The 10,066-nt window shown below is 47.4% G+C and overlaps 1 protein-coding gene across 4 annotated transcripts in view; it reads right to left on the bottom strand.

Annotated features, from left to right (window-relative positions):
• Positions 1 to 965: 965 nt before the first annotated feature.
• The window catches only part of ARHGEF6 (Rac/Cdc42 guanine nucleotide exchange factor 6), a 95,653-nt gene continuing 86,552 nt past the window's right edge, over positions 966 to 10,066 (bottom strand). For all 4 annotated transcript variants that reach the window (XM_031445388.2, XM_064483394.1, XM_064483396.1 and 1 more), the window contains 5 exons: positions 9,848 to 9,941; positions 8,631 to 8,720; positions 6,341 to 6,440; positions 4,485 to 4,539; positions 966 to 3,364 (listed from right to left, as the gene is read on the bottom strand). In XM_031445388.2, coding sequence (XP_031301248.2) covers positions 3,224 to 3,364; positions 4,485 to 4,539; positions 6,341 to 6,440; positions 8,631 to 8,720; positions 9,848 to 9,941 — 480 coding nt within the window. In that variant the 3' untranslated portion in view covers positions 966 to 3,223. The remainder of the gene's footprint in view (positions 3,365 to 4,484; positions 4,540 to 6,340; positions 6,441 to 8,630; positions 8,721 to 9,847; positions 9,942 to 10,066) is intronic.

The following is a 10,066-nucleotide window of genomic DNA, read 5'->3' as shown; positions in this document are numbered from 1 at the left end:
GCTTCAGCGTAGGAAACATAAAGCAGAAAGGTAACATTAGGTGCCTACAAAACTGCTGGCTATAGAAGGGGACGTCAGGGGGCTTCCATTAGACTAATGGCTTCAGGGTCATGCATAACACTGTAGCTGTGATCCAAATCTAGTTTCGGAAGATGCTGCTGCTACCACCATCACTGCTGCCACTCTGATCTCCCAAACTGTGAATAGATACACTGGACTGTAGAAGCCACGAACATATCCTTGGAACTGCCTGCCAGCCACCAAGCCCCTGGAAGATGGCCTTTGCCTACTTGAAGCTTTTCACACATTGTGCAAAGGCATCTCATTAACTGAACAGAAAATATATCAGAACCTGCATTGTATCTGGAACTCTAGCTGCAAGGGAGTCTGGAATATGTATTTTTTTTTCAGACTTCAGGGATGAGGTGGGGACAAAAAGGGGGATGGATGGATGCTGAGTAGCAACAGATAATATCCACGGTATCTGTCTTGAGGTGGAGCAAATATTTTCACCCTGACTGCTGACACCAGCATTCCAATTGTGGCCAAAATATTGCAGATTATTGATTGACAAAATCCTGCAAAATATAAAGAGGGGTGGGAACAAGACTGAAGATAAAGGGATAAGCCTGGACAGGAAAGTGAGTATCCCTTTTTCTAATATTGGAAGGAAAATGGTGAGAAGAGGTACAGATAGTTGATAGGTTGGGGCCAGGAGGAGAGGGGTGGAAAGTTCTGGAAGGTTCTGTCTCGTGGTCCATATTATCTCTGTTAAGTGGGGAACAAATATCATCTGCCCTGAGTGGGAAAGATAGAAGCTGGCTAGGGGGCCTGATGAGAGTGGGCAGCTAACAAGGGAACGGGAGAGGAAGCTGACGCAGCATAAGAAATCCTTCTGCACACCAGATAGCAAAACAAAAACAAAAACAAAAAAAGAAGTAGAAGAAGAAGAAGAAACACAGGACTTATTTTATAAAGCACTGTTATTCTTATTTATTGAAAATGTTGATTTTAAAAGTTTTCAAAATAAAAACAAGTTAGAAAATTGAAGCTTGGGTAAGAAGGGACACGACAGAAGAGGAGCAGTTTAACTACAGGGTAACGGGACCCACTTGTAGAGTCTTGTAAACAACACAACTATGGAGACACTGCTGTCAGGTTAACATGGCTTCATTTCCTGTATATGATTGTTGAGTGTGTGAGCATGGCCACCACTCTGCACAAGCTACGTTACCCAGAGAACCAAGGGCCTCTCACCAGAAGGGCCAAGTCCCCAAAACATGCATATGTACACTTCACTTTAAAAGAAATACCTTTTCAATAGCTTAAGCAATCCTAGATACTTTATCAACGAAAGTATTATGTAATCACAAAAATGTGTCCTAGGGATAGAGTTTGCACATTTATTGCAAGCCATTGATGGACCACAGACAGGGCAGATGCTATGATCTGTGTTGTTATTGTTGTTTTTAATTTTTAGGTGAAGAATGGCGTCTCTAAACTGTTGGGCTAAAAATAGAACAACAGCCAGTCCTAGAAATCTTCTTCGGTCTTGAGCGTCCAAAGACGGCGGTGTGTGGTTGGCTGATGCTGGTCTGCAGGAAGGGTCCATTTCCCATGGATGGTGTAATTTCTGCCATGCAGCAAGCAGTCAACAGCCCCATACTGTGTAGCTATGGGAATGGAGACCACCCCCCCGCCCATACTAGAAAAGAAAAGGGCTTAGCAAGCCGGGGGGTTCAAGCTTCAAGTCTGGTTTCTAACCAACATTTGCAAAACCCACACTTATAGACACCCATCAAATGGATCTGGGAGACAACTTTGATCGGTCCATTGGCCCTTGGCCTCTCTTTCTGGTGATCTCCCCGACCTGGCCCAATTTCCCCTGCCTTTGGGAGAGACAGGGGCAGGCTGGACTGCTCGGTGGTAGAGCCCCAGGCCAGCCTTCAACTGTGTTGACTTTGGGTGTGTGCTGTCCTTCTGTGACCCTCTTCTACGCCTGCATTATCACAGTTCTAATTTCTGAGATACTTACAAAGGCGAGGATTTGACTCGACGAGCAACTTGAGGAAACCAGTTCCAAATAATTAGCTTCACTAGTAAACAGCACACAGCTACCAGAGGGGCCTTTTCTTTCCAGCTATACAAACTGGACCCACAGCACATTTCTGGAAAGAAGGCTTAGAGTCCTACTCGAAGAGGCGGAAGAATATTACAGCTTCTCACAGCGTATATGGGGGAGCAATCAAGTGAATTAAAGCTGTCTGCTAGGGCGCAACATTTCCTCAATGTAGTTTGTTTTGGAGGATGAGAGGTCACAACTTGAATATGCAATGTAGATAAAAAGTAACTGCTTACAGTCTATATCTGTAAAAAGCAAAGCGCACACATACTAGTTTACACACCGCTTGGTATGGTTGGCTGAAAGCACTGGGGAAATAGAAAACTTACACACAAGGCAGAAGGCGAGGGACAAAACCTACCATGCACTGGGACGAGGTGGGCCACTCTGCTGCCAAAGGGGAGGACTGCCCAGTGCAATTTGCTAATGCATTTGGTGTTGGCGTGGGTGACCGGAGCTTCTGCCTCACAGAGTTAAAATGTCAACCAACACAAAAGGAATAAGGGCGTTCCTGTTTTCTTGGTCTTATAGACAACATAGGGTAGTAATTTTAAAAAGGTGTGCATTGAGGGGTGGCACATGATGGTTTAAGGAAGGGCATCTGGATCACTGGGCAAATGTGCTGGTGTCCACCCTACCCTAGTCAGAGTTCCAGAAGTGCTGCCTTCTGTAAATTAGCTACTGAGGGGCTTCTGGGCACAGGAAAGCATTGGGGAAGAAGTCAAGTTCACATGTCATAAGCCATGGCCAGCAGCTTTGCGAGAGCAGCCAGCGCAACAAGAGTGAGCCGAGAATGGCCGTGGAGGAGGCACTATGAATGGAAGGCCGTCTGAAGACCGTGGAAGTCATCTGCCTATGTTAGCTTTCCTTTTCTCACTGATTAGAAAAGACTCCGGAAGGCAGCTCCCCCCACCTCCTGCTCTTACCCCTGTCGGAAAAAAACAACCAATCAATAACCAAATAACAAACACTCAACCAAAGAGAGAGAGAGAGACTAAGATACAAAATAAAAACCAAAGAAGTGAGCAGACTGAGTCAGATTATTCAGCTGGACACTTCCCGACGCCCTGGAGGCATGCTCTGCCCACTGCACAGTGATGGTTATGGAAGGATGGCACTCTTGCTACTGGCCTCGGCCCGAATACACTCATCCGTTTGCTTCAACAGCCTCCGGACCAGTTTTTCTAGGTCCCTTCTTGATTTCAACTCTTCTTCCAGGCATTGCTTCATTCTTTTATTCTCCTATGATGGGAAAAGGCTGGTTGGTTACCAAAGAAACGGACCCCTTCTCAGGGCTCTCTGCTCAACCGCTGGGCAGCCTCCACCACTGACTACACTTTCCTCCTTCAAACTCCTCTCCCTCAGCTTCTAGGACAAGGTGGCCTCTTGATTCTCCGCCTTGTTGCTGACCAACCCTTGAAATACAAACGTGCTCTAGGGCTCTGGCCCTGGCCCTCTTCAAACTAAACACTCTCAGTGTCTCTTCTCTTTCAAGTCCAGTATCTCTTAAGGGGCCTCTCCAGTCTCTCTGGTACTGATCGCATCTCATCTCATGAGCACTCAGTCCACAGTCCCCAGCGCCAACTTGAAATTTCCACCTCAATGTGTTACAAGTACCTCAAACTCGTTACGTCCTAAAGTGAACTCAGTACCTCTGCCATCCCCCAAACTTCTCTTCCTCCTGTGGTTCCCGACTTCTGTGAAGGACACTACCATATCGAACGTCAATCTCTGGCTCTTTCGTAATCCCCGCATCACGGCCCCATTTCCCACAGGCTCTAACTCTGCCACATGCCTTCCTTTCCATCCATGTTCCTCCACCGCAGCCTCAGTGGCGCTGCCTCCTCAGTTCAGGACTTGATCAGGGCTCACCCTGAATTTTGTAATAACCTCCTAAGCGGTCTTCTAGCCTCTGGTCTCTCTCCCTTCAGTCCATCCTTTACCCTGTTACCAGGTACAGTCAGTCCTCACCTACGAGGAAGAATGTACATCGTGGGCCACTGGATCATATCTGCAGAGGAGCCCACAAATTACCATCTATGGTTCTGTTGACACCTCTGCACTCATGAATCACTTGTCTTTTCTTAAATTCTGTTGGCAAATGTCAGGGAACATGAAAGTTGTAACTAAGTCTGGGACCCCATTGTCAATCCCTTATAGGTACGGAAGCAAGGTTCAGAAATGGAAACCCAAGGCCACGTGGTGAAATCAACAAAACCCACCTTGATGACACAAGGGAAATCAGAGTCCCTACCTCACGGCCTCATTCCTGGCCCTTTCCTCAGGGCATCTACCAACGCGTGGCAGGGAAGAGGGAGTGGGCCCATTAGGATCTGAGAAAATGACTTTCCTATTTCATTACCTGTTTCAGCTCTTTGACCTCATCCTTCAAGGCATACACAGTATCGACAAGGCTCCTAGAACACAAAGATAAAGCTCAGAGATTAACAGCTGGCACTTCAGTATTGTTAAGTAATACTTAAGAAGAAAAGCAGCTTTATGGAAATATGGTGGGCTTTCTGGCTGATCAGGAGAGAGACCTCCATGAACGGTCCTCGTCTTCCTCATTTTTACGGACTGACAACTGCCACCATGCATGCACATTCAAACTCCACATCACCGCACCTTTTCTGTACTTCCCTCCTCCTCTGCCACTGGCCTCCCAAAAAAGAGACTAGTATATTATACACCTCTAACTTATATAAAATTGTATACCAAGTATACTTCAATTTAAAAAGGAAAAATAAAAGTAAATGATTAAAAGGAAAAAAGAGTCTGGGGCTCCTCATAAGGTTTTGATTTTTCTCTGGAAGGCAGGAAGGACCATCACCAGACATACTGTAACAAGATGTGTCACCAGGCCCTGCCTACCCTACGATATCCACACTACGCCATGGCCCTTCTCACCTATCTGACCCGACACCATCATACAAGACACAAAGTGAGGGGCATCATTTCTGGAAGATTCCATATATCCCAAAAAAGGATTAAAAGCCTTGGCTGAGTTGTGGAAGAGCCATTTCCTCTCTGGCTCTCTCCCTCGATGAGGACTTTGGAGATCTGGGTTCTAGTTCTGATCCAACAATTTACCAATACTCTAGCTCTGAGGACTTTGGAGATCTGGGTTCTAGTTCTGATCCAACAATTTACCAATACTCTAGCTCTGGGTAACCAGTCGTCTTCTCATCCTCTCTTGGTCTTACTTTCTTCACATACAAAATGGGGATAATATCACATTTCCTGAACACCCCACCAAGTTGTAGTGGCAATTAATATACCTATGATAATACTAATTATAACTGTCATCATTTATTGAGTGAATACCATGTGCCAGCCTTGGTACTTCTTATTCCATTTAACCTCACAACACTGAAAGTATTACTATCATACCCATTTTATAGATGAGGAAACTGAGGCACAGAGAGGCAAAAAAACTTGCCCCAGGGCACAGCACTAACAAGCAGTGAATTTGGAGTTGAAGCAGGGCTGTTCTTCTCTTGAGCCCAAGCGCTTTACCATCCGACCGCATCACTTCATGCACCAGATGGAAAAATGCATCGACGATGCCAAGCACTGTGAAATACGCTGTCCTATGCAAATTCGGGCCTGACTTCAGAAATGACTCAAGTTTAAACAAATGAATTGTTTGTCTACTTTGTGTTTATTTTATGAGCCTCATGGTATTTAACCCGATTTTCCCCCATTAGGTCACCCTCACTACTGAGCAAAGGTAGGCCAGGGACATCATTTCCCTGAACCTCAGTTTCCTCAACTGTAAAAGTGGTGAAAATAATGTTTATCTATCTCCCTGGATTGCTGTGGGAGTTTCAGTGAGTCTGTGAAAGTCCAGTGATTGAGTCAATAAACGTGCGGGGCTTCCCTCTGGGTGGGGGAGTTTGTGCTATGGCCTTCCCAACACCTCCTAAACCCATCTGGAGTGGTTGTCTCGTGTCCCCTGAAGTCCCTTACTGTACAGGTTGCTGGCTTCAGGGGCACCAGCCATGCAGAGAGCTCTGCCCCCTCAGCCTCTCCTTCCCTCTTCCCTTGGTTGTGAGGGAGCCCACCCCAGGCTCCCAACTGCATGATCAGCAAAAAGGGCCACATTCCCAGATGAGGAGGGACTGTCCATCAGGGCAGGTTTGGCAAGAGCCACGCGGCCCCGCCAGAACCGTTCCAGCCTGCAGACAAATCCAAAAAGGCTGAGCCCGCTCTACTCACTTTTCTTCGATGATGGTCTGGCCGTTGCTTCTGGTTTCTTCGATGATGAGTTTCTCTTCCTCGGGGAGTAAGACCTGTGGAACGGAGTCTTTGCGTGTACCTGCAGACAAGGGTGGCGGGAGGCGGGAGGCGGGGAGTTACTGGTGGAGATGATTTGTTGGGTGTTAGTCCCTTTCTATTATTGTTTTTGTGGGATCTTTGCTAATGGCACACGGCTGCCTGGCACCCCGAGCACAGTCACCCAACACTAGCTGATGAAATCTTCTTGATGTGAGAAGTTTGAAATGGCCAAATCCATAGATTCAATCCCCCGGGCAGGGCACATTTTGTAAATTCAGAAACATAACATGAAAGGGCCACCATGAGACCTGTCCTCAACCAAGACCCCAGCCTTTCCCGTTTGGCCTCCTGCCGAGCAAAGAGCTGGCCAGCCACCATCCCGTCCCTGTGCACCTTCAGGGAGCGGCTCACCACACCCTGGGCTATGGTGCTATGTGGTTTAGTAAAAATCAAGCAGAGAGCAGCATTGCACTAAGACACAACATGCTTAAAGAACCTCAGAAGCATCATTCCCTGCCATGTGTCCTCTTTGCAATCCTATGGGGTGAGGCAGAGGTCAGTTAAGAGCATTTGATCACGGGCAGAGGGGGCGGGGAGATGATCACATTAGCAGCAAAGCTGCAGGCGTCCTCACCGCTCTCTGCTTCAGCCAGTCTCCAGGCTCTGGGATGGAAGAGGTGACAGAGCAGCCACGAGACCTAACCAGACAGCTCTCCTGCACCTCCAACCTCCCCCTCCCTTCTAGACCCTTCCTCTCGGACCTGGAGCCCTCCGTTTTCTGTCTCCCTGAGCCACTGGCTTCCTCTTTTCTAAGCCACGTTCCTTCAAGTTGTGAACACTCGCTGCCTTCACTCAATCACCTCCCCTTTCCTGAGATGGATGTGTCTCTGTCTTCCGCAGGGCCCGGTACTTCCTTGGTGCTTAATAAGTGGGTAACAGACCGACTGACTGACCAATTGACTGGATGCAGCAAGAAACAACAGCGGTCAGTTCTAGGAAACAGGACTTCCGGCTGGGGAGGGACGGACGGTGTTGGGCACCACCAAGAGGTTTACTGCATGCCAAGCGCTGTGCTAGACACTTGACGCTTTCCCCACATGAAAGGGGGGCTATGCAGGAGGGGCGAACATGTGCCTCCATCAGTGTCAAGACAGCAGGCGGTGGGAGGAGATGAGGTCAGATTTCGTATGAGGGCTTCTGGTGTCTCTGTGCCCCTCTCTTTCCTCGTTTTTGTGATAAAAAGTGCTCTCACTTTCCTTTCCTGGCTCCTCCAAACTTGTCATCAGAGCTGGGCGTGCCCAAAGCTGCAGCCAGATTTTGTCTGAGAAGCAGGTGTGACAGTCCCCCTTCACAGTCAAATGTGTCAACTTTCACATCGAACGCTTTCCCCACAGCAGCCTTAGGGACAGGTGACTGAAAGCATCTCTCAAGGCAGTCCACCCGAGGAAGCCCTCCCACGCGCAAGCCGGGGGTCAGTGGCTGTCCAGATGGAACGTTCTGGAGAATGCATCTCTTATGCAGATGCAAAACCTTCACACAGGGTATCCTGAATGTCTCTAATAATGGAAGACAAAGAACATAAACGATGTGACCTGGCTTTTCTAAAAGCACAGGATGAATCAGAAAATATTATCTCGTTTTCTGTTTCTAGCTTGAAAGTTGTTGGGGGAAATACCCTCACCTAATAATTAGGTGATAAATTGTATACACCCTGAACGGGCCCTGCTAAGCAGCTACATTGCCAGATTTTCAGAGCAACTCTGAAACTTGAATTTGGTGAAGCACTGTTTGCTTAAATATGCAGCTGATCAAAGATAGTATTTTGACTTCCTCTCCAAATCTGCCTATAAGAAGAGATTAGCATCAGTTCACAGACACAGGAACTCTCTGGGCTCTTTAATTCCTAACTAGTGTTGCTGAAGTTTATCTGTGTACTTCAAAGGAGAATGACTTCTTTAAAAAATTAATTTTTTCATTTCTATCACCTCCAACTTTTTTTCTCTTGCATCTCTCTTTCTCTCTGGGTGAAAAGAAACAGTGGGTAAACAAACCGCTTGGCAGCTCAAACCAGCTTATCTGAAAGATGCAGTCCTGCACGGCTCCTCCGCTGCAAATCAGCTGCTTTCCACACCCTGCAGCCCATCTGGGGTGCTTTTCTCTTTTTCTAAGAGGCAGGGAGCAGTAGAAGAGAAACCTCACTCATTAGAGAAAGTGGCTTGGGGGCACCTACTTGAGCCATGGCCTTGTTGAAAATTTGCGCTGGTGCAGTAGGCTTCGATCACTTTCAGAATCTGAGCATCCTCTTCCAGAGCAGCCGTACCTATCAAATGGAATGAACCGTGACTCTTTGTGGAGTTATCTGCCTCTGGACCCTCAAAACGATGCGGTGAACTCTGGTGCTGGAAACTGGCTTTTCCGACCGATGGTGTTACCGAAGGCAGGAGGAAAAGCCAACCAGCCCCATGAAGGAGCAAGAGTGGCAGTGTCCCCAATGAGCTCTGGGGTCAGCATCAGCAAGCTGAGCACTGAGAGCAGCCTCCTCCAGAAGCCACCCAGAGCTCTAAATTGGGGAGTCCAGTCAGCATCTCAGAGGCCACAGAGCCAGCACTGGGCTTGGCTCTGGCCTCAGTTCTCATCCCATACACCATACCCCTCCTCTCCTTCCAATCTCAAGGAAGCTTTCCCCCATTAACTCCACCCATTTTTTCCCACCAGCCAGCATAGTCAGTGATTCTCCCTCCCTCACCGCCCCCTCCAACTCATTCTTGAAATGACTGGACGGCAGAATCCTGTGAACATGCTGACGTGCACAGCAGGGGTGGGGTGGGGGATGGGGGATGCAGAAGTTAGAGTCCACCAAAGATTTGTCCAGACAGTTTCCGACTGAAACAAACAGCTCTGTCACCCCTTTGTGATACATCACTGCCTCCTTCATGTGGGTCCCAAAGTCCCTGGTTCCGAGCCACAGAGGTGAATGTACACCTATCGACTGGCTGACCGACTCTGCAGTCTGTCTCTCTGTCCAGCCGTGTTTCTACGTGCCAGCAGGCTGATTCCTTGGCTGACTGAGAACATCACGGAACATTCAACTTCCAGAAGGATCTCAGCCTTCAGGGCTATTTAGTCGATCTCAGTAAAGGCAAATACCTCAGGCATCAGAAACTTAGAGGGGAAAAAAAACGAACCCATAACAAATGGGTCCCTTTAGTGGTTCTAAACCAGGTAAGGGCAAATACTCAACACAAAAACCATCCAGATGGTGTCAGCCTAAGATGACATGAAATGCAGCAGGAGACGGCTTATTACAAAATCTTCGAAGTGACCAAAGCCTTCCATGCATTTTTCTTTATGTAAAAGATGATGCCGAGACCAAACTGCTTGAATTGTCTGCAATATTCCTTTGTGAGTTCATCAATAACCACCTTTGTACACGTACAAAACACTCACTTTTCCGGATGACATACTCCTCCTCCGATGGCTTTCTTTCAGTCTTTCTTTTATGAAGAAACTTCTTCATTGTTTTGGGGCTTTTACTAGACTCCTGTAAGGACAGAGGTTTCTTTATGAATTAAGATCCTCCCCCAAAAAAACAAATTAAAAAGAGCAAATGAAATTAAATAGAATGGCTCTCTCTGATTTTGACAGTCTCATTCAGGAGTGGATCAA

The sequence above is a fragment of the Camelus dromedarius genome, chromosome X (genome assembly GCF_036321535.1).
Source record: "Camelus dromedarius isolate mCamDro1 chromosome X, mCamDro1.pat, whole genome shotgun sequence".
NCBI classification, from domain to species: Eukaryota; Metazoa; Chordata; class Mammalia; order Artiodactyla; family Camelidae; genus Camelus; species Camelus dromedarius.
The sequence above is the reverse complement of the archived record's forward strand: the minus strand, read 5'-3'. Positions and strand labels throughout refer to the sequence as shown.